The 24,842-nt window shown below is 47.1% G+C and overlaps 1 protein-coding gene across 2 annotated transcripts in view; it reads right to left on the bottom strand.

Moving 5' to 3' along the window:
- The window catches only part of PLP1 (proteolipid protein 1), a 187,216-nt gene extending 182,334 nt beyond the window's left edge, over positions 1-4,882 (bottom strand). For both annotated transcript variants that reach the window (XM_069613040.1, XM_069613041.1), the window contains exon 1: positions 4,526-4,882. In XM_069613040.1, coding sequence (XP_069469141.1) covers positions 4,526-4,877 — 352 coding nt within the window. In that variant the 5' untranslated portion in view covers positions 4,878-4,882. The remainder of the gene's footprint in view (positions 1-4,525) is intronic.
- Positions 4,883-24,842: the final 19,960 nt, after the last annotated feature.

Genomic DNA, 24,842 nt, shown 5'->3' with positions numbered 1-24,842 from the left:
GGTATTAGCATACTTGATCGAAAGTCAAATTGACCTTTCCTATTTGACCACATTTTTTGATCTTTTTTTTGTTTGCAATTCGGTCAAAACAAAATAAATATATATGTGGGGTGGGGTAAGGGAATAGGTTAAATTGAGGAGAAGTGGGAGGGTGCGGGCGGTCTCCCTGTGCAATTTCGAACAAAAAAACAACCAAAATAAATTAGGCCAAAATGGAAAGGTTCAATTTGTTTTGGTCAAACACACCTAAACATGTACTTGTACAATGTTTAAAAGAACCTTCAGGGCCTGGATCACACTTTCCATATACATATACAAATATACGTGTATTATTTAGAGACAGAGTGAGAGAGAGAGAGAGAGAGAGAGAGAGAGAGAGAGAGAGAGAGAGAGGGAGGGGTGGGCACTCAATATGTCAACTGACTCTGATGTCTTATACTATTGTTTTCACCAAGCACTACAAATGTATTGCATTTGCATAGACTATGTTTGCATGTTTAGCCAAGAACTCCATAAGCGCCAGTCATATTTACACATCCTGGGCCATTTCTTTTAATATGGTCCAAAAGAAGCAATATGTTCAGGTTTTTTAGATATTTCAAAAAAATCGAAATTGATCTTCAACATCAAACAATGTTTCAAGTTCATTCTGTTATAGACGGTGCCTAGAGGTGCTGTATTATGCTCATGAATAAACTGACAGAGCTCATGCATTTGTACTTTAATCCCCTTCTGCAGAAATTATAACCTTTGCCCAATTTGAATTGTTTATTTTATTGAGAATTTGTTAGGTGCTTATAAAACAGAATTGTGTTTCAAAGCGCCACAAGGCTAAATGTGAAGGGAACAGAGGACATAATACCATTGGCAAAAACAGTAGATATACAGATGTGGTCCTACTAGGCGTTGTGGCATTCGGGCATGCAAGTGCAGTGAGGAAAAGTACAGGAGATAAGGAAGGAAGCGGGGGGGCGGAAGGGACACAGAAGTGGAAAAGTGCTAGTACAGGGCCCAGGAGTGAAGTGCTATGGGGAGCCAAGGAGGAGAACCTCAGGCTAAGTGCTGGTGCAGGTGACTCCCAAAGTTGGGATGCAGAGTTGCCAAGCAAGGGCCCGCAAGGGAATTGCAATGGGGGGAGGGTGCTGGTATCGACATTGAGGAAGGGCCTGGCATCCTATGAGATTTATGAGGATCAGACCACCACTAACAGCAGCAGTGGGGTGATTAACAGGGAATGGAAAGCACAAGTCTGAGATGGGCAGGGAGGCTGTTCCAAAGGGAGGCACCAGCCGACAAGAGAGACCTGCCTCCCACTCTCTGCTTGGAGACGCGTTTGAAAGTCAAAGAGTTGGAGTTCGAGGAGCATAGGGCTCTAGCAGGGGAGTATTTAAAGAGGGGAAAGTTGGAGATAGCATGGTCCGAGGCCCCAGAAGGCCTTGCAGATGATTCAGAGGGTCTTAAATGTAATCCTTGCAGCCACAAGGAGCCAGTGGAGAGATGTTAGGGCTGGAGAAATACTGTCCCTGGGTTTGAGGCCAATGATACATTTTGCAGTCCTAGTCTGTATTAGTAGGAGGGGGCACAGGGAGGAAAGAGGGAGATTGAGAAATTGGCTGTTGCAGTAGTCCAGCCTGGAGCGGACTAGAGCTCTGGAGACATTGAGCTTCTGGGGGAAGGTGAGGAAAGGAGGAATGCCTCTGAGGAGGTGGGGCCTGAAGTGGGACTTCTTTGTAAGGTCCATGAAGTGGAGGGGGCAGTCTTGCATTTGTTGTTTTTGGGAAAATCTCAGTTGTTACATTGCTGATAAAAGAAGGGTGGAACACTCACATTTGTACGGGATGTTTAGAAATGTTATTAGATTTGTGCCCCAATTCTATTTCCCATGTGCTATAAACACTGGATGGCTTTGCTTGTGGCAAACACGTGCCACTCTGGAGAATTTGGAGTAACAGTGGAACAAAAATTTGAATAGCTATGTTCGGTTTGGGGAAAAGAGTCAACAGTCATTTTGTGCACTTCTGTGTTTATTTCATGACCCATTTATAAACTAACATATTGCAACTATAGTGGTGGTGGCCTCATTATGAAGCAAGAATAAACGCGTTAGTTTATAATAAGATCTCTAGGGGGCAAATGGAGAGAAGATATTTAGTTGTTTACAACACTTCTAGTCTTGATGCGTTCTGTGGCATTATTCATTTGTTTAGGTCTCCCACTTGTTTATATTTTTCCCCTACTTCTATGAATGAGGTCAAACTGCTGCTGCATATACCGCATAGCAATCATACAAACATGCGTAAATGTTACATCCCGCAAGCTGCTGTTGCATGCCAGGAGATGCTGTCCTGGGCAGGGTGCAGGCCACAATGCAATGGTCTTAGAGACTGGAGCTTTGTACCCAGTTAGTAAGCATCACTCAGCTGCAGCGAGATTCCCAACGTCCAATCTCTAGCTCACATGACCACGATATCATTAGCATAAGAAATTCACAACACGAATCTATTGAGTCTGCAACCTACACATGAGTGACCCTTGACTGTCTATTTGCCTTCATTAAAACTGAACATGAACAGAGAAATAGACAAATACTTTATTTTACTCTAACAAAGCTTTTGTGTCTGCACAGTGTGTTGGGTGGGGGTACAATAGGCAGTCTATCATCTCAGAGCGTACTTACACCAACTCAAAGATTAAATCTAAGGCAGTCTAAAAGAAATGCAAAAAAACAGGACAATTGGGCCATTGTGACAAGACATACTAGTGAACAGCAACCTCACCACTCAGACGGGTTCTTCCACTCTCAGCCCTGACACGGCGGACCCTGTACCCTGAGAAGAGCCTAAAGCATGGGACTCACCCACAAAGCTTTGCCCGGGAGAAAATGAGGAGGTGGCATGGGGCACCTTCGTATGGACCTCTGCCCCCTTTGCCTGGCTCACGATGATTGACGCGGGTGCATACATGAAATCGCCAGTAGCATCGCTGAGATGCGCATGCGCAAATGCGACCCGCAGAGATTTGCTGTGGGCCATATGAGAGGTGCTCCAGGTGTCTCCAGATGTGCTTGAGCCCTAGGCTTGCAAATCAGGTAGAAAGTGCACAACTGAGGTGTTCTCGGACTTCTACACATTTCTGCCATCTAAATCTTTGTGAGTCAGGCCCCAAGTGTCAGTATGTCAGGTGGCCACTCCACAAACAGCAATGACGTGTTGCCAAAAGGATGCTGTTAGTCCATCACTAAACTGCCCATACAACCGCCACTCACACTGAACATTGGAATGATAGTTTCTTCAACTGGTGATAATAGGCACATGTTTTGTATCCAAATTCAGCAAACATATGACTGAGTTGTTCATGGAGTATGAAGGGACTTGCTTGGGGTGGTCATGTTTTTTAATTGCAACCAGATAATATCCTGGTTTTGCTGTCATACTTTGTGGCAGATCGTGTTTTACTGTCCTTGTGTACATTGCTTTAAGATCAGGGAGAAAGGTTTGCTCTTTGTAGATATTGTATGAGAACACATAGCCCACTCTTTCGATTCAGCGGTACATAGTGCACCTCTGATAAGGTGAACACTGCTTCAGTTCTTTTATCCCACATGATAAAGGACCTTCAAATGCCATGAAACTGACTCCATCACATGTATGTGGTTTGCGATGGTCCAAGCAAAATGCATCGGCGTCTTTTCACTACAGCATCCCCGAGACCTCCAAATGAAGGAGGATGGGGTGCTATGTGGTGTGATGGAGTGTGATGCGGCATAGGAGGCTCCCCGGTCCCTGTTCCCCTGTCTTCCTCAGATCTCCATCCCAATCTACTAAGTGTCAGCCTCGTTTGGCAGGAGCCTCCTGCTCGCCTGTGCATTTTCTATGCGGATGGCCTCTGTTTTCCCATCTCATTTTACAAGAACCCCCAAAGCAACCAATGCATGACATGTGGCTTGCTCACAATGTCCCGCAATGCCTAAACAAATAAACAGACTGTGGCACGAACCCCAAACCATTCTGCGCCTGCTGTGGACTTAAACCTCAACTTTTCAAAACCTCTCAGTTGCCAGGCAGGGTTCTTTCAATCCCAGCCTTGTGTAGCTTGCGTTTGGTGAGCACACTGTCACATGAATCATGTGTAACATGTGCTGGATACACTGGATCAGGGGCCCAGCTTCACCAAAGTTCCATTTCTGTTTTTATTTGATATGACCTGCTTGGATCTTAAGTAGACACGTTTTACAAATGGCATACTCTAAAGGTTTTTCAGTGTAAGTAAAACATCTGATTCATGGAATTTTTAGCACGGTGCAAAGTGCTTTTCACTGGTGCAAAGTGACATTTCACTGCAAAAATACACGTTGCACTGCTCCATGAATCAGGGTGTTTGCTGGCAGTGCACCACTGTGCACCAGTGAAAAATCACTTTGCACCGAGCTAACAGTTCCCTGAACCCGGCGCTCCGTTTTATCCTATGTTTGAGATAAATATGATTGTAGTTGTCTTCAACATATTTTGTCTTTTTTCCAACTCACCCATGGCTCTGGCTCTGGCTGTCAAACCTGGCTGGCTTTTCCTGTGCGTCTGCTCCTCGGCCACAATCCGCGCTGCGCTCTCCTCCGCCGCCTGCTCTCGCCTGGAGTCCTCCACTTTTCCTGCCTGCACGTCGCCCTCCTCTTCTGCAGCCAAGAAAAGAGCCCTGTGCCGGATAGGCAAAGCCCTTAAAGAGACGGCCCCCGCGGAGCCACCTCCCAGTCCCAGCCCCCCTCGCTGGCAGCGCCGCTCCCCCATTGGAGAGCCGGCTCCGACTTCATCGCTGCCAGTGGGGGCCAATCCATCCCTGCCACACAAAGGCGCTTGTTTGATGGCCACTCGCGAGGGGTTCATGCAAAGATACAAAGCAGTGAGCAGATCTCACGCAGTGTTTTGCTTCTTCCTGAAGCATCATTTCAGAGAACTTTCTCAAATTACTATAGTTGGGGTCTATGGGGAAGGTCGAGCAGTTTCACAGAGGTCACCGAGGACTGTGAGAGGGGATACGTACCATGTCTGCTACTTTTAAAGCACTACGCCCAAGTAGGATTGGGTGTGCATTTTCTTAAGCAATTAGTTTATCTACAACAGAGCACAGCTTGCTGTAGAGAATTCACTGTAAGGCAGTACATGTGTTTAGCTACTCAGCAGCTGCACTACACATGTTTATTAGAAGGGGCATGTATGACTATACCATTTTTATAAGGGGAATCTGAGAGCTCTGCGAGAGGTGGCCTGAATGCCCATAGCCTTACAGCCCCAAAGAGAGGCCTGTAACCTGTGCTTATCTTTCCACACTTAACCTATTGGCCCGTGGCAGAGCATAACGATTGAAATGGTTGTTAATATTAGTTACAGCCCTCACCACTGGGCATTAATCCCATAAAAACATGACAAAAGAACACACAATGGTTAAGAGAAAGAAAACCATTGGCACGGGTGATTGACACCTCGGAGAGAGCATTGTCAATAATGAAAGTTGGCTGAAAAGAGACACCCTCGTTTCGCTCCTCAGCCAATCATGTTGCACAGAACGCAGGCATTATCCATTGATGAAAGTCCAGCTGAGTTGGCCGCAACTAACTCACCGCTGCTCCTCTTTGTGCCTGCTGTAGTCATCCGAGCCGTGCTCTGTTGCAGGGGCCGCCCTCTGCCAGCTCTCTACCCATGCATCCTCCTCTCACCACTGGTCTCACACTCTACCCCTCCACCTTTCCTCGAAATCCAACGTAGGTTCTTCCTGCCACTCTCTCTTTCTTCTCAATTTCCCCCTCATCTCTGGAGGATAGCTCAGTGGCAAAGTTCTCACCTTGAAAGCAAGACGAGGAAGAGCGACACAGGTTCGATTCACTGGTCCGCGCTTAGAAACTTTTGGGTATTAAGCGCGTTATAAATACCTATCAACCTATTTATTATTGTATGCCTTGTAGTCTTTATAGTCTCCCTTCCCCCCCCCCCAAGTTCTCCACCATGTTGTGTCATTCCCCATCTGCCTGCCTTTCCACCCATTCTCGCCCAGTGAGTTTTCACCCCACCCCCAACAGTCCTCCATTTTCCTCAATGTTCTATGCGCCCTTCTTCTACAGGTCCTCATTTTCATGGTGTCCCTGCCCTTCACTTCTTTTCCACCACTTCTTCCTCCAAAGTGCTCTGACCCCTTCCATCCCAGGATTAGATTTTCACACCCAGAAGGTTCTCATGGCAATACGCCCATTTGGCAGGGACTGCCATGTGGCAAAATCCATCGCCTTCATTGACCCTTTGTGAGGTGGGCATAAAATTCAGGACCGATTTACATAAGGAATCATTAAAGCCACGCACAGACCTGCGCTTTAGCGCTGAGAGTTCCCCGCTTTGTCAGCGCCTTTTCTCCAAGGTGGTGGGCCGTTAGCACCCTTTTCAGCCAGCCGAACACAGGCTTTCTCCCTATTTGATGCAGAAGGTTTGGTGAATTAAAATGGGCCCTCCGAATGCATTGCCAACATGTCAATGTTGTAGTCTTGTGGTCAAGCCAAAGCTGGTGGGCTGTACCCTCCAGTAATGGCTCGCTAGTCCAAGGGCACAGTGGCAATCAAAGTAAGGGCCATTACTGAGGACGCAGCACTGTTACAAGTCAGTACATGTGACTGTGCCACTGTTTGTTGCCTGTAACGCCGATCCAGTCAAACACCCTGGCGCTCAGGCTCATTTTTTAAAGGCAAACACAGGGCGCGGGGAGTACAGTCTTCATTCCTAGAGAGAAAATTGATGTAAACATCCATACATTCATTTTAAGCAAAAAAAGATGAAATGACAGTGGGGGTGTTGGTCGCCTTATACCTGCACTAATCCAACACACTGTATGCGAGGTGACACAGACACAAAAGTACTGAAGTTGCCGGGTCCACTGATTTTTGGATTCTTAGAAAGACAGCCCTCTCCGGCCAACCTTGCAGTTGCACTGGCTCACAGTGGAGCAGGGAATACATTTGGCTTCTTATGCATAGAGCACAAATGGCTCCATGCATCTGCTCGGAGCTGTCTACAATATGGCATTCACACACCTCACCCACTGTGAACATCAGCAGAACAACAGCATAACCTCAGACTGGGTGATCTGGTCCCCTTGTTTCCTCCCCTTGTTGCTTGTAGATCCCTTTCTGTCAAGTAACCGCCCCTCTTCAATTGTTAGCTTCCCACGCCCTTGTATATCTGCTTTCCTCGCCGTGTCCTTACACCTTTCACATACACAGCTCTCTGTAGCTTACCGAAGCAAGCCTGCTCTCAATACATGACCTAAAATAATAATAATAATAATAATACAACCAGCTGGTAGTTCTGAGGACACAATGCAAACACAATGGAGACTGGAGATTCTTAGCAATGGCCCAAGAATAAGGAGTGCGCTGCTGCAGGAGATGTGCAACTCCATCGAACATATGCACTTTAGAGGGAAACTGATAACACACTTTTTCTAACACATCTTGAAAACACAACGCTAAGATCACAAGTGCCTCTGTTATTCCAGTCGTCTAGACATTGCAGTGGCACGAAGTACAGATAAAGGTAAACCTTGCATATGAATAAGGTCTTAATGCTTGTCACCTCAAGATGTAATTCATTTTGAAGTGCGAGCTACGCAAACATGCACAACCATAGAAGTCACAACACGCCAAGGGCGCTGGGAACCTGAGACCAGCAGGCCCAGGTAGGTGTGTGGACGCGCCACCCTTCATTGGGGGCCACGTGACTCTGATCATATGTTCTTGCCCATATTATTGTCTTTTCCCTCTCAATGTTTCAATGATTTCATTTGAGTCGGTGCTAGTGTTTGGAGATGATAGCATCCTGCTTACAACGACACAGGGAATGTATGAGGTTACAAATGTCTGAGGGTGGCCGAGGGGGTGGTTAATGGGCAACTGGAAGGGGTCTCCACGTATCCTTTTGGTTTGCATTGGATCAGTTGGATGCATGTCAGATGGTTGTGGGATCTAGAGGCTAGCTTAGGGGCATCACACACGCCCTGGAATCAAAACAACAAGGAGCACCACAGGTTTGATCCCCATGTCTGTGCTTAAAAACCTCTGCGTATTAAGTGCGTTATAAATAACCTCTCATATCATATCTCATGTTGCCATGAAAAAAAGAGAATCACACGTGGGTTTTTGAGAACAATAAATTCATGCTCACTGTCTAATAACAGTATGTGCGCACAAGGCATTAGGCATGGGTGCTACATTCTGGAAAAGGTCCAAGATGTTCAGAGTCTATGGTATTATATTTGTCCAGTTTCATGATTTTGAAGTAAAAAGTGATGTTTGCCTATTTGGAGGAAAAGCTCACTTTTTACTTCAATATTTCATTCTTCGATGGCAAAGAGGATCAAGTGGATGTTCTATCAGAGATCTGCCATTTCTTTTACAATTTTATTTTTCTATTCTTTGTGTTTTCATTTGAGTCTATCAACCCTGTTATTCAATATAGTCAATCGCAGATTGAAATCCTCTTGGACGGAACCACCTCGCTAACCTGACTGTGTTTGAAGGTCTATTAGGGATCCTGTTTTCAGAAGTGACGGCACCTCTCACCTCAGTACCAGTGTGAAGGATTGCAAAGCTAAGAGAGGTATCCTGGGTTCAATACCGAGTGCAGGGAGATACACACTATCATCAATAGATCTTTAAGAGGTAAATTGTAAGGACAATTCCTAGAAAATGCAATCGCTGAAGGCCAAATTTTGATCATGGTGCAGAGGCAAAGAAAGAAAACACTGAATAGAGCATGGGGTTACAGCGCCATTTTGGAGATTCGTGGCTTTGGAGGGGTATGATGCTATGCGCTTTCCATTGACACAACTGTAACTGGAAAGACATGAGGTTGCACACTTTACACCGGTGTACCAACATTCAAGTGTGTATAAAGGGCATACAACCCCAGAAATTGCTCCCCTTTTACGAGGAGCAATTTGATAGTTTTCACACTCAAATAAGCTCATTATAGGTTTGTCGGGCCGGAAAGAAAGTGCTGGCAGTAACATTTACTGGCACTTTTGCAGAACGGTAAACTACAAGTTTGCTGGTGTGGGTTAACTGACCTATCTTGAGCCAAGAGCTAGCGGTAAATCAGGCCCCCACTGTAAAAAAGAAGCTGGTATTTCCAGCAGCGGTTTGACCGGTACCGGAAATGGCATCAATTTCCCCCATGCAGTTCTGTGGGACTCCATGAAATGGGGAATTACTTGTATTCCTACCGCCTGTAGTATCCCGGTAATACTGGGATATCAGGCGGTGGAAACGGTTATACAGTTTGCCAGTATCCCGCCATAATTACTGGTGGGATACCAGCAAACCTATAATGACCTCCAAGAGTTATTGATAGCCATCAGAGCCTAGAAAGCAAAAAATCATCGGGCAGTGATTTAATCCCCCCTGGACTATTTCAAGTCTGACTTAAGGCTCTGGACCCCTTTCTTGCTCAAGACTATCAGTTCAGTTGCATTAACATGAGTAATTCCCGCCACGTGGTCTAATGCCATATTGTAGAACAGAAAGTGCAGAGTGCAGGCTCCCCCTCTCTTAAACTCACAGGGGGTGCTTGAAAAGATCTACTTTCACACTCACAACATAGAAACATACAGGTAAAACAAAGTTTAATTAAGAAATATACAGCAGTAAAAATGTGGTTGGAATTTGTTACAGCACATTTACTAACTTTGTATTTGGTACCCACAATGCTTTAAGCACACAGATGTTGATATTGCTTGACAAAAGTGTACCTGTGCCCTTTTATTTTTTAACATGCTGTATTTTTCTTAATTAAACTTTGTTTAATCAGTATGTTTCTATGTTGTCAGTGTGAACATCCAGAGCTAGTCCAAATAATTACTATCTTATAGCAGGTCTTTCCAAGCACCCCCTGTGCATTAAGGGAGGGGAAGCCTGCACTCTGCTTTTTTCTGTTCTACATATAATTACCCTCTAGAGCCAGGCCCCCCGTCAACAGAAAAGAGGGTTTTTGTCCTATCCTTGTTTTTCTAATGCCATATTGTCCAAAAGAGGTAAGAACCAACCTGCCAACTATAAACTGAAATAATGCATGTCATACAAACACTGTGGTAAAAGTTTACTATGAATGCACAGCCCCCTTAAAACTACATCATGCCAGAGTTACACCCTCCATCACCTGGTACACCCAGGACCAGTCCGCCAACAAACGCACCAACTGAGCACATGAACAATGCTGACCCAATTCTCATCAGCCTAATTACTTCCTCACCTTTAAGTCACAATGTACTACATATCCGGCACACATCACAGAAGCCAGAGAATCTAATTACTCCACAACAAATATGGCAGCCTCTAACAGGGCCAAAGCCCTCTTTCCTGCTTCAAACACTGCTCCAACCCTCTACCAGACCTAGAAACACCAGATTCTGTGGAGACATGCAACTCCATTAAAAATGTCATAATCACTAAAATCAACACAATTAGACATCACATTGATTCATCTGCATCAGTTACACCATAGATAACAATCCCACCTCCCATATCCCAACCATGCACTGCCTCACCCCACAATCTCTCGCCTCACTAAAGCCAACCTCTTACAGTGAGAACAGCCTATCGTGTGCCATACTAACTAAGATGATAGGGAAGCGCCCTGCAACGCACCCCTCCAAATAGTTATTGAATTGCACAGTCAGGGCCTCTTACCCAAGCCTAAAAACAGTACTGATCTGCTCACTACTTAAAATACCCACCGTGAATGCAGAGAACCATGCCAACTACCGGCCAGTCTCCAGGCTCCCATTTATCGGTAAAATCATTGCGAAGGCAGTAGTCAATCAGCCCCATGAGCAGAGAAGCTGCCATGTCCTGCTCTAGGTTTATTAATCTGGGATCCACGCTAAATGCAGCACAGAAACAGCTACTATCCAGGTGATTGATGATGCTCTCCAGATCATGGATGACGGGGACTCTTGCCTCCTGGTTCTTCTGTATCTATAAGTATCTTCGATATGGTCAACCACTGCACTCGGACCAGCCTATCTGCACAAAGAATGGGCATCTCAGGCACAAGCTGTTCAGATGGGCACCTTTGGATCCCACTGCCGCCCTGTCACTGGCAGAGTTTCATAGGGATCAATACTCACCTAAGTGCTTACCAACCTGTATATGGAACTGCTACAATCACTCCACAATGATCCAAACAGTTTCCAGCAACAATAGAGGGCCAATTCCCAGAAGTACCTCAGAGTAAATTGCACTCAAAACATCAAACACCTCCAGAAATGTCCTGCCGATAACAAGCACAAACCTAAAGATCAACACAACCAAAACGGAATGGGTTCTCCTCAGTCACCCATCCAACAGGAAACCATCCACGGATGGCTGAATGACATGCACTTGGATGGGTTCACTCCTCAACTCATCCACTCTGCTAAATCCCTCAAGTTCAACATAGACAGTAACATCTCTTACCAGCAGCATATCAACAAAAGGGGCCTGAATGATTGGTATCAGCTCGGAATGCTCTTCATTCCTACCACCATTGGACTTTGTGAGTGCTCAGATTGATGGGGAAGCACTCTCTATGCTGTGCTCCCTGACATACACCCGGGCTCCTCAAGGCAGTCCAGGATCCATAGGCATCCTCATAAATGGTTTCATGGAATTCGACCACCTCAACCCCATTTTTCGTAATCTACACTGGCTACCTATTCCCACCAGGGTTCTCTTCAAAATCAATTTGATCACATACAAGGGAAAATCCACCTCAACACCTGCCTACTTTGCTGCCAAAACTTACACCTTCTGGTGAACACACCTCTCCAAGGACCAGACCACGGTATGGCTTGAAATGAAACTGGCACAGAGGCCAGGAAACAGTCCTTCTCTTGCTATGCACCAGCACACTGGAATACCATATCAGTGTGATTAGGGCTGCTCCAATGCTCTTGCAGTTCAGATGCAAACTTAACACCGGCTGTTAAGGGAATTCCTAGTTGTGGCTTAGGATCCAGTGTGCCTGAATTACTACCTATCTGGGAATGGCGTGTAAGTGTACCCATCTTGCTCTATCTAATGCTTGCACAGTGCACAAATCCAAATGCAAATGGTGAATTCAATCTCATTAATTTCCCAGCCCAGACTAGTTTGTGGAAATAAGTAAGCAACATTGAACAATCATTTAGGTTACAATTGTTCATGAGCAAATATGTCACACTAAAAAGGGCAGCCTTTCCTTGGCAGTTTTAAATGTGCTTCTGGCATTTGGCTCAATCAACTGTTCCAAACTGCAAAGTCTGCAGGGATTGATTGTGGGGTAATACCACTGCAAAAGAGGCCCCACCTAGTGAAAGGGGCAATGGTTGGATTGGGTTACTGTGAAGAAATGACATCACCTATTGGCGGGAACAGTGGTGCCTGACAAAGAGGTTTCTTTCCTCCATTATATTCAAGCTATGTTTTCGAATGATGTTGATGAATATCTTCGGCCTGCACATGGCTATTGAGGGGCATAGACAACTCCATAATGCTGTATGCAGGTGTTGCATTACTACTGTGGCACAACAAGCTCTGACTTTAGCATCTGATGAACAGATTTTTAAGTTAATGTTAACATTTCCCAAAACGTACTTGGTGATCATGAAGAGTGGCAGCATCTCTAGAGTACATGTGGCCTGTGCCTTTGCGAGGCTCTTCTACCTGGTCTTGATAGGTTTGACTATCCGAGGATCTGGAACAAGGGTACACAATCCAAAATAGGACCACATTGGCCATTCTATATGGACCAAAAGCCTGTAGGCTGAATACACAGAGGAGTCCAGATATCAATGTTTTGATAAAGATTCCATCTGAGAGCCATCTAATTAAGCAAAAATCTTCCCTCCAACACAAGTAACTATGCCCCATGAAGTGACCAGCCCTAGTGGGAGCTGCTGTGCCGCCTATATATGGGTAGGAGATAGATAGAGAAGACTAGCCCCCAACTGTTCTGGACCAAAATCTTCATGAAAGTGCAACAACAGAAGCATTGGGGATTTTTAACGAGATTTATAAAATCTGGACATGCCAGAACAAGGAGCATAGGTGTGGGAGGGGGCTTGGGCTACTTTAATACCCCCAACTCATCTGTTCACTTGTAACATCGTTAAAAACACCAAAAGAAATTCTCCATGGATATCTGATTACCAGTCAGACATTCCAAAACTTAAAAGGTTGACCGGTTTCAGTGGGGTCTCAATTGCTTCTATCCCACTTTCCTCAGGACCCAAGCATGTGAAATACCTTCTTGTGCCAAGAGTCACAATCATGCCAGACACACTTGACCAGACATGTATACGGTCAAGTGTGTATCCAAGGTCACATGTGGAAGGCCTGCAGGGAAGGGGAAAGAGTGGAGATCTAGTCACACACTCAAATGTGTGTGTGTGTGTCACTCTTACTGGACACTGGTACTGACAAAAGGTGGTAACTCACCATCCGGTTGTTGGTATTTGCTTGAATGCAATAGGCAGCTGCACTGAGTTTCGCCACCATCTGATTGCCCTAGAATAAATGGTGGCACATTATAGGGGCTCATTACGAGTCGAAAACAGTTACCAGCACCTGGCTTGCCGGTAACACCCGGGTACTACAACCCCGGTTGTCGGTAAGTCAGGCGCCGGTAACTGTGTTGTTCCCCATTCCCATAGAGTCCCATGGGATTCTATGGGAATGGGGACCACTGTAACACCGGCAACATCAATGACGGTGCCGGTGTTACAGTGAAAGTCTGAGGGCGGGTGCTGTTCCGCCCAACGGGGCAGACCTGGCAGCTGGGAAGGCAATCTGCCCCACAGACTCATAATTTGCTGGTCTGGAACCAACGGTGCTGGTAAGTTTACCGGCACCATTGTTTCCGGTCGGCAAACTCGTAATAAGGGCCATAGTCTTGTTTCAATGCCATGGTTGCTATACTACAATATTTCTACTAAATCCATAAAAATGCTACAGGTTGTACCCACCTATAGCACGGTACAACCCTCTTGAGGTAGGCTACAGGGGTGGGATGTCTTTGTCCCTATACCGCTGGCTCACTGTGCAGTATCGTCGTCTTTCTATGATATAATGAATGTATATAGCTATTAATTTACTGCTAATAGTTGAATGGAGACATTTAAAACTTCGTTTTTTCTATAATTGCATTACAGCAAATTCGCTCATGTATAGCCTTACCTTTCTTCTTTCAGTATCTGAGACGCATCTGGCACATGATCCATTTACTGGGGCTGCTACACAGTAGCCTGTGTGACTCTCTCTCATATAAAGTATCCATCTTGTATTCCAAATCTATCACTGGGGATCATGTGGGTGTTTGCGTCTTGGAATGGTTCTCAAGTATAGGGCTTCATATACATGCTATGCTTCAGACCACTAGCACTTCTGTATTGACCAGTCTCCTTTAGATGCAACACACCTCCTTCATGGTGCCTGTCATATTTCAGTCAGGGATTGGTGCATTTACTGTCGATTTGGTGGAATGAGTTATTCGAGATATTGAGCTCTCTTAATTCAGCATTCTGCATATGGCACCTGCTAAAGCAGCGCTCAAGATACGCTCAAAGCATTTGAACTAAAGACTATGCGTATTCTCTTTCCTGTAAGCCGTATCCATGAATTTCAATTTCAGTAAGTCGAAGGTCGATTTTCTTGATCTCACACTGAAGCCCTGGGGGGAGGTATAGCTACAACTGTCTATCATAAATCAACATAAACTCTTGATGTTTGGTAATCAAACCCAGGACAGATCAGAGATCAAAGGTTCATTTTGGGTATGATAGTTCGGTAAGTTAGGAATATTTCTAGGGCCTGGTACTGATTTTGGTTGCTGGTGATGAGTGAGTAGAGATGAGTTTTCAGTGTACTAGTAGCAGAGGAGGTTGCAGGAACCTGACACCACAAGACCTAACTGCACATGCATAGAAATGGGCCAAGATTGAGTCATTAGCGTTGTTTGGAGAAGAAGGGTGATGCCCAGGGAAGTCAGGACTCAGAGGCTCCTGTTATGTCTGAGCAATGTCCTGTGCTGAGAGCCATGCGTACCTCTATAAATAGAGGCAGGGATGCCAGACATGTGTGTCTTCTAGTCCTGCATGAAGCCGTTTCTGTGCAATCCCACTGTGATGGGCCCAAAACGCTGCATTTATTGCAGTGCACAGCGGAGTTGCGCAACACCTTTGCTCTTAAGGGCCTTGCATTCTGTGTGGATGGTAGTGATGGGCCAGCATTTTTTTGTGCTGGATTAGTATGACTTTCCTCACCAGGCGTGCATTGCTCAGAGGATATTTGGAACTGTTCCATCTTTAAAGGACTGGTAAACACAATGGGCCTCATTAGGACCCAGGCGGATTTCGCGGTGCTAAATGCACCGCGAAGCACGGCGGAAAGCCGTCGATAGCGCCATGGGGTTGGCGGATTTACCGCCCCATTCCGACCTCGGCGGAGCGGTAAATCCCCAATCCCCATTCTGCCCTTCCCCATTCCCATTCTTGCCCCATAGGGTATAATGGGAGTGGGGAAGGAGTTAATTACGCCACCGTAAAATACGGTGGCGTAATTAACAACGAGGTCCCGTAGCGCCATGGTTTTCTCCGCCTGGTAAAACCAGGCGGAGAAAACCTCCATGGCGCTACGGGAACTCGTAGTATGGCGGAGAGGTACGCCATGCACTACGCTGGCGTAAAACCCTCTCCGCCAGGGTCCTAATGAGGCCCAATGACCTATGATCGTGGGTATACTGTCTGTGCCCTCTTCAGGGATTCTAGTGGGCAATATGTATTTGTTTGTAGTTATGGGGATGCATATGAAAGACATGGGATTTTTTTGCTGGTTTTTAAATGCCTTGCTTTAGGTGTATTTTAGGTAAGGTCATTGCTATTCATTTGCATGGTGTGCAACGACAAAAATGGGTATGGTAGTTTGTTGCAGACTTGTGTGTATATCTTCAATTGTGCGTTTCAAGTGGTAGGTTTTAGTATCTCGGAGATGATTTAGAATAACTTGCTAGGACGGTTGATGATGTTGGGAGGTTTGGATGTGAAGTATTCTTCAATTGGCAGGGCAAAGCTATTGACATAAAACAGTAAAGGGTTGATATTTAGACATATTCTCATATTACCAACAGTCTACACCAACCCATTCATTTGACATGGTTTGTCATCAAACTTTCTTAAATCACCTAGTTACATAACAGCAGGACATGCTTGAGTATGTTACCAACAAGAATTGCTGGGCCTCTTTTGTTGTGCAAACCCTGACTCTCAATAAATGCGTCTGACCACTTTGCACACAAATGATACACACACATCACTGTCCCTAAGCCTGCCACACACAGAGCACAGCCGTTTCTAAGATTAAGCAACACACTGCTAATATGATTTACTTGGAATGGTGCAGTGGAAGAGTGAGCATTATTTCAATGGGAGGGTTGGCCTAAATATCGTGCAGGGATGTGGGTGAGTGACCGAAATTAGCGAGGGGGAGAAAATCAACGAAGGGAAGAGTATTAGGGGGAACCACCCCTTGAGATAAGAAAATACGTGCTTATACCAGTGCAATGAAACAGGCGAACTGTGTCAACATATGCCATCAATCTCGCATAAGTTTTGCCCATCATACACCTGTAACTAAACATGCACAGGCTGCCTAGGCTAATATATCCCAGTAGTCCCAGGATGTGCTCAAGGCCTGATTCTAAACACTGTCTAAAATAAAATAAAAAGTATTATTGTGCGATGGATTGAAACTTTTCTAAATTGCTCCATATTCCAAATCTATATAAATAATGTCACATAATAAAGAACAAATACGAAAAGAGTTGTTCCATCATGTAATGACACTATTCCCGCTTTACGAGCTCAGAATCAAACCCCAAGTGCCACAATGCCATGAGAACAACGCAATGCTGTCTGCAGCAATATATGTCAGTAACACGCCCCTCATGCGTTATCCCACAATGCCGCAATGATGTCAGTGACACTCCAGCAGTTGAATAAAAGATCACACTGCCTCACCCCTACCCAGGCTCGGACTGGCTTTTAGGGCAATAGGGCAATGCCTGAATCAAAACACAAAATATTAGTGTGAGCCCGTTTTTTGGATCAAAGGGGGACACGTTTTTGGGTGTAGTGAAGAACCTCTTGTTAAGAAGGATTTCTGAATTCTGACCTGGTGGGCAAAGGTTCGGAAGGCCAGCCTAGTTTCTTGGAACAGTGTAACCTCTGGACAAGCCAGACCAATCAGGGTATCTATGGCAGGCGGTGAAGACTAAGGGGGTCATTCCGAGTTTGGAGGTAGCCATGGTACTATTCTGGGTTCCTTGAATGGGGACTTACCGGGTCATTCCAAACTAGGAGGACCCCGGTAAAACCAGCCGCTCTTAGAGGGACCCGCTAAGGGACCTCGGAATGTGGTGGTAGGGGGTTAACGACACTGGCATCCTTACCGGTGCTGTTAACCCCCCTACCGCCAGGGTCAGAATGAGGCCCTAAGTCTCAGGAGGGATGAGGGTGACTGAAGGACCACAATAAGCACACAAAGCAAGGGCACTTACAAATTACTCCAGACAGGTGTTATATAAAAAATATAGACACATTTATTACAAGGCCTTTGTAACATAGACCATAGCAAAAGAATCACAGTATCACCAAGTAAACCAACACATCACTATCAATACAATGTATATACAAGACCATTGAGGTCTAAATGGTTAAATGCACAAAATATGTCAACAACCTAGAGGGGAAGAAAACAGGCAGTGCAGATAGTCTTTAGGCCCAGTTCAACATCGAAAATACACCTAACTAAGAGGCAGTCCAAGTCCAAAGAAGAGAGGAGCCTTGTGCTCAATAGTACATGCAATGCCAGTGCATGCGGTTGTGCCAATGGGCAGAATAGGGTCTCTTCAGGGGTCTTTAGCAGCTCGGGAAGGTGGATGAGTCGATGCAGAACAAGTTCCCACTATTCATTGAAGGTAGAGGCAGTTTGAGAGTTGGGATGGAGTCGCTATTTCGCTTGCAGGTTTGAATGCAGCAAAAAGGACGTCTCGGCACCTTTCAGTTCCAGAGATACAGCGATGATTCCCAAACGGGACAGTGGTGATTTCTGCGCTCCGGGTGGATGAATCGACCCAATTTCACTGCAGCAGGCTTCAGGGGCAAGAGAGTCACAAATGCAGTGGTCTTGCAAAGGACGTTGCCACGGCAGGGCAACACGGTAACCGCATTCACTTCAGTCGTGGCGCACTCGTCTCACTTCAGACCTAGGAATACAAAGTGTACGAAATCTGGTGTGAGGGTGCCGGAGACAGAGAGCTAGCAATATACAAAGTTTCGAGGGCCTCCTCGAAACAGTAGCGGTGACAGTGCAAAACAACTGGGTAAGGTGGTCAGTCCACTGGTTGGCCCAGGGACACTTCCGAGAAAGCTTACTTGCAGGGTTTGGTGAAGGTGCCGAGTGTAGTTGGTCACACTATTCCAATGGGTTGAAGCATCTTCGCAGACCTTCTAGGACGACCAGATGCAGAGGGGTCCCACGGGACGACAGCGGGCTCAGGGTGCCAAACCTTCCAGCGGGTCACCAGCGGTTCCTCAACTCAGCTTCGCGTTGCAGGATACTTGGATCCTATACTTTGTTCAGTGAGAACTCAGGAGATCGACATGGTAATGGTGTTTTCAGCCTCCTCTTATCCAAAGTTCCCTTCGTGCCAAAACGGAAAGGACCCAATGGGAGATCTGCTCACAAACACACACTCCATACGTGGACCAATCATTGACCACAGTGGTCCCAGGCATTCATGGCACTCCAGACTCTCTGGCACCCAGGATGTGTATTGGAACCAGACGTTCCAGCCCACACCCTGGAGGCACACACACAAGGCATGCAGAAGCCCGCGAAAGCATTGGAATTTGCGGGAAAGTGCATGACCAAATAAGGACTGACCTGGGTCGACTTGACCTGGGGAAGGTGAAGGGGCAAGATGGCCAAAGGACAGGACAAAGAACCTTGTGGCATGGCCATTTTGGAGCTAGGCCACCTATTTGTGCCAAACGCGGTTAACACAGTTAACATGGCAGGAAAGGGTTAAAAATAATGAGAAAAGATAGCTGCCACCAGTCCTGTCCATGACACATCTGCACAGTTCATAAAAAGTCCATCGAGAGTATCTAGGACCTTTCGAAATGACTATAGACCCAAGTGCTCTGTCTGGTAAAATACATTGCACATTTGTTGTATGTTGCACAAAAGTCGCAACATGAGGAAGGGACTAAGGGAAACAAAGTCTCCCAGTACTAACTGTCTTAAGGGCATGTCAGTTTCCCCATAAAAAAGTGAGCAAAAGCCCAGAGATGTGCAGCTGAAGGCTGTGCTTCTCTGGCAAAGTCAGGCAATGGTCTCTAAACAGCAGCAAAAACTTTGGGGGTTAACACATGGAGGGAAAATTACATACAGTTATGAAATCTTTCCTAACACTCACCCCTCCCAGGCTAAGGACAGGTGGGAACTAATCCACCCCTGGATGAGTTTCTTGATCAGGTCGGTTAAACATTCTGCACAACCCATCAGCATTGCTATGTTGGACATCTGGTCTATGCTCAATAGTGAAGTCAAAGCCTTGCAGACGTATGGACCACCTAAGCAACTTTGGATTCTCTCCCTTCATGTTCAGTAGCCACTTTAAGGGCTTATGGTCAGTTTGCACAGTGAAGTGGGCCCCATAGAGGTAGGGCCCCAACTTCCTTAGGGCCCACACAACAGAGAAACATTCTTTCTCTACTGTGGACCATCTGAGCTCTCTGTCCTTAAGCTGGTGACTAATGAAGCCAAGGGTGTTCCTTACCCTTCTTATCTAGTTGTGATAATACAGCTCCTATCCCAGTGTCAGAGGCATCAGTCTGCACAATAAAAGGTCTGAGAACAGGGGCCTGGCATAAGGAGTCTTTTAAGGCATTGAAGGCCTTCCCACACTCTTCAGACCAAGTTACCTTCTTGGTTTTTTTTGGAGTAGTGAGAGCAGTCAGAGGGGCAGCTATGGTACCATAGTCTGCTATTAAATTTCTGTAGTACCCAGTGAGTCCCAAAAAGGCTTGCACTTGGGTCTGTGTAGTGGGGGTAGGCCAGTCTTGTACTGCTTGTACTTTCTTGGTAGAGGCTGTATCCTCCCTCCACCTACTTCATGTCCAAGGTAGACCACTGCTCCTTGTCCAATCTGGCACTTAATGGCCTTTATGGTCAAGAGGGCCTTCTGGAGAGCCTGTAACACAATCCCACGGTGTGTCATGTGGTCTTCCCAGGTGACAGTGAAAACTGCTGTATCATCCAGATAAGCAAGACAGAATTCATCCAACCCATTCCACACATGAGTCACAAGCCTCTGGAAAGTGGCAGGGCATTCTTCAACTCAAAAGGCATTACCCTAAACTGGTTAAGACCCTCTGGTGTTGAGAAAGCTGTCTTCTCCTTGTCATGTTCTGCAATGGCTATTTCCAATAGCCTGCAGTGAGGTCAAACGTGCTGAGGTACTTGGAGGGACTCAAAGTATCCACCAGCTCATCTGTTCTAGGCAAGGGTTGTGCATCTGTCTTGGTGACAGGATTCAGAGCCCTGTAATCCACACAGAACCTCAATTCAGAAGTACCTGCCTTTGGAACCAAAACCACTGGGCTGGACCAAAGACTACTGGGGGGTTCAATCACCCCTATATCCAACATTTTGTTGACCTCTGTCTTAATGTAAGACCTTACTTTGTCTGACATTCTGTGTCCCCTACTTGTGGTAGGTACACTGTCTCCTGTGTCAATGTTATGTTTGCACCAAGGTGTCAAACAGGGGACTGTGAAAACAAGGGGGAAAATTGCCTAAGCAAACATTTCACCTCAGCCTGTTGATCAGAAGTCAGGTGAGAGGCTACTTGGAAACCCTCAATGGACCTGTCTGAAGGACTGCTTTGGAGCAGGTCAGAGAGAGGTTCTGACTCCTCTTCCTCAATCTCTGAAGCCAGCAGCAGTGCAGCGATTTCAACTCTTGGGATGAAAGCCTTCAGTCTATTTACATGGAACTCCTCTGGAGCCTGTCCAGCCCTTCCAAGGTCCACTAAATAGTTTTTTTTTTTTAAATATATTTTTATTTTATCTCAACCAAACAACATTACAACGAAACATAAATAAAACACTTCAAACAACAAAACCAAACGAACAAAAGGTAAGGCACTGCAATCCCCATCCCTCCCCCCTATGAGCCTGTAGAGTGTTCGCCATCAGTGTCCGTTCCGTGCGGTGGGGCCTCATCGCTCTCAAGTCCAGCCGAGGCCGATCCCGCACAAAACAGCTCAGCTACCAACAACTTCCATGCCATGAGAGAGCCTATTTCTTCCCCATCGCCTGCCATACTGCCATCTTGCCACACTGTCGTTTCAGCATCCGCCCATTTTTGGAGATCCCGCCACCAGACCTCCACTCGCGGCTTGTGACATTTCTTCCACTCCATGGCTATCCTACGTTTGGCAAGCACATAGGCCAGATCTTTAAGTTTATCCACAGGTCGAAGCTTACGCGCCCTGGGATACCCTCCCAGCAGACAAGCCCACGCCGAATCCACCTTAAGTGTGATACCCCTTTCTGCCAGCCTCTGCGCCACTTCACCCCAGTAAGTTGCAATCACTGGGCACGCCCAGAACATATGTATCATGTCCGCTTTCTCTTCGTTACACTTGGGGCACGCCTGGCGCCCACTACCTAGGAATTTGGAAATTCTAAGGGGGGTCATATATGCCCTGTGCGTAATATAGAGCTGTATCTGCTTGAACCTGGCGTTCCTCGATACCTTTTTATGGTACCCCAGGGCGCGCTCCCACATCCCATCCGACATCGGGGCCCCCACCTCTGCATCCCACTCCAGTCTCAGGTGCCCTAAATCCTTCCCAACCTTTGTCATCAACATCTCGTACAACCTAGAGACCTCGTGTCCGCCCTCTGATGCGTCATACATCGTCTCCAGCGTGGCATCCGGTTCATCGGCCAAAGTAGTTTCGGGCCACGTGCTCCGGACCTCCCGGACCACCCTGTGATATGTTACATATTGACCCCTGTGTAGTCCCGACCCTACCTCCAGTTCATCGAACTCCATCAGGGTCCCCTCCTGCCAGATGTCGCCCATTGTAATCAATCCCACTGACTCCCAATACGTCCGGATAATAGTTCTCAGCTGCACGTCCTCCTTTGCCAGGGCGATCAGAGGGAACTGCGACATACACGGCGCGGGGTCACCCATCATCCGACAGGCACGCCGCCATATGTTCCTGCCAAGGGCCAGCATCTTAGGACGCTCTCTCATCCATGAGCCAGTCACCCAAATCACCTCCCGCAGATAGAAGGGGGAACAGTCTTCCCCTAGCAGCCTATGTTCGGGGGTCTCCTCATCTGAAAGCCACCTGGCCACATATTGCAGTTGCGCCGCGATATAATAGGCCTCAAAGTTCGGCAGCTTCACGCCACCTTTCTCGTAAGAGTTCTGCAATTTCCATAATGCGACCCTGTTGCGCGTGCCGTGCCACAGGAAATTCCTACACACGCTATGCAACCTGGCGAAAAACCTCCTAGGTATCATATACGGGATGTTATTAAAGTAATGCAGGAGCCTGGGCAACACCACCATTTTAAGCATGGCTCCGCGACCCATCATTGCTAAAGGCAATCTTTCCCAGAACCTCATACACCTCTCAATCTTTCCCACCGCTAGTTCAGTATTATACTTGTGTTCTTCCTCAGTCGTGTGATACACGTCAATGCCCAAGTACCGGAAGGAGCTTGTTGCCAACGGAATCCGCAGCACCGGCAACCTCTCCGCCGGTATCCCCACATAACTGCCCAGCGGGAATAATACGGATTTCTGAGGGTTAACCGCTATGCCGGACAACCAGGCATACCTCTCCAATACCTCCAAGATATGCTGCAAGTTCTCTTCCGGGTGTTTCAGGTATAACAGCATATCGTCTGCATACAGGGATATAAGATGGCACTCTCCTCCCACCTCTATGCCCACCGGATCATACTGCTGCCGGAGGTAAACTGCTAAAGGTTCGAGGGCCAGTATGTACAACATTGGGGACCAAGGACATCCCTGCCTGGTACCTCTGCCTAACTGCCATCTGTCTGACACTACTGCACCCGTACGGACCCTAGCCAGAGGCGCACTATATAATAGCTTGGCCCACCTCATGTAGCATGGTCCCAGTCCGAACTGCCCCAAAGCCGCCAGGAGCCATGGCCATCGGACGGAGTCGAACGCTTTAACCGCGTCCAGCACCACTATTGCCATTTCGCTGTCATCACTGCCCCCCTTTTCCACCACCCTGTGAAGGCGTCTATGATTGTGGGTAATATTCCTGTTCGGGACATAGCCCGTCTGGTCAGGATGGATCAGCTTGCCTATTACCCTCCGCATTCTGGCCGCCAGGACCGCTGTCAGGATCTTACTGTCCTGGTTCAACATCGACAGGGGCCGGTAGGAGCCACAGTCGTGCCCCGGTTTGTTGGGTTTGGGGAGCGGTACTATAATCGCCTCCCTGAGCGACTCTGGTAGCCGCCCCACCTCGAACGCTTCGTTAAACATCTCCAGCATGGGCGGGAGCACCTCCTCCCCATACGCTTTATAAAATTCACTGGGGAACCCGTCTGCACCTGGGGCCTTACAAGTGGGCAGCTGCCGCACAATCTCCTGCAGCTCATCCAAAGTGATCTTAGCATCCATTTCCTCTCGCTCTTCGTCACTTATCTTGGGCAGGCCTATGTCTTCAAGTACTACCTCTATATCCTCCCGGCTTCCCCCCTCTCGATCCTCATATAATGCTTGATAATATTCTGCGAATGCTCCATTCACCCCTTCCTGGGTGTTCTGCTCCACTCCCTTTTCAGTGATAACTGATCGGATCGGGGATCTTGGGGTCTCGCTCTTATACAGCCAAGCAAGAAGTCTGCCCGTCTTGTCTCCCCCGGCATGCAACCTCTCAATGTACTTCCTGTAATTCAGGTTACAAAGCCTGTCCCAATGTTCTGCGCACCTCTGTTGCAGTTTAATGACCTCCTCCATGTCCGTCCCCCCCTCCCCCAGCTCTCTCTCCAACTCAGTCTCGGCTCTACGCAGATCTGCCAGGACTCCTCCCATTAATCCTTTGGATTTAGCAATGGCAACCCCCCTCATTACAACCTTAAAGGCCTCCCACAAAGTACCAGCCGACTTGACGCTGCCTGTGTTCGTTTCAAAATAAGCAACAATCTCCTCCCTCACTTCTTCTCTGAAGACTGGATCCCTGAGCGCTTCCGCCCTGAGGCGCCATGTTGGAATACGCGCACGTGGGGGACAAAGCTGCCAACGCATGACCAGGGGCGAGTGGTCCGACAGGACTCTCGCCCTGTAGTCTATCTGGTCACACTCCGCGACAATGTCCGGAGTGGCGAAAAAGTAATCCAGCCTTGTGTGTAACTGGTGTGGGGCCGAGTAGTGTGAATATTGCCTCACGCCAGGGTGTCTCGTCCTCCACACGTCTGCCAGGCCAAGGTCTACCAGCAACGCCTGCAGTACCCTAGCCGCCGGGCTGGGCCTGTCCACCCTGTCGTCTGACCTGTCCTCCTTGGGGTCTAGTACACAATTAAAGTCCCCTCCCCAAATCACAGGACCCCCCATCCCCTCACCCAGTCTAGTGGTCAGTGTCCTGAAGTATGTCGCCGTGTCACGGTTGGGGGCATAGGTATTTATAACGCACACTACTTTATTTTCCACAAGCCCCCTTACCATGACC

This window comes from Ambystoma mexicanum, chromosome 5p, assembly GCF_040938575.1.
Source record: "Ambystoma mexicanum isolate Mex_15411 chromosome 5p, UKY_AmexF1_1, whole genome shotgun sequence".
Taxonomy (NCBI): domain Eukaryota; kingdom Metazoa; phylum Chordata; class Amphibia; order Caudata; family Ambystomatidae; genus Ambystoma; species Ambystoma mexicanum.
This window is presented reverse-complemented; position numbering and strand designations above follow the sequence as displayed.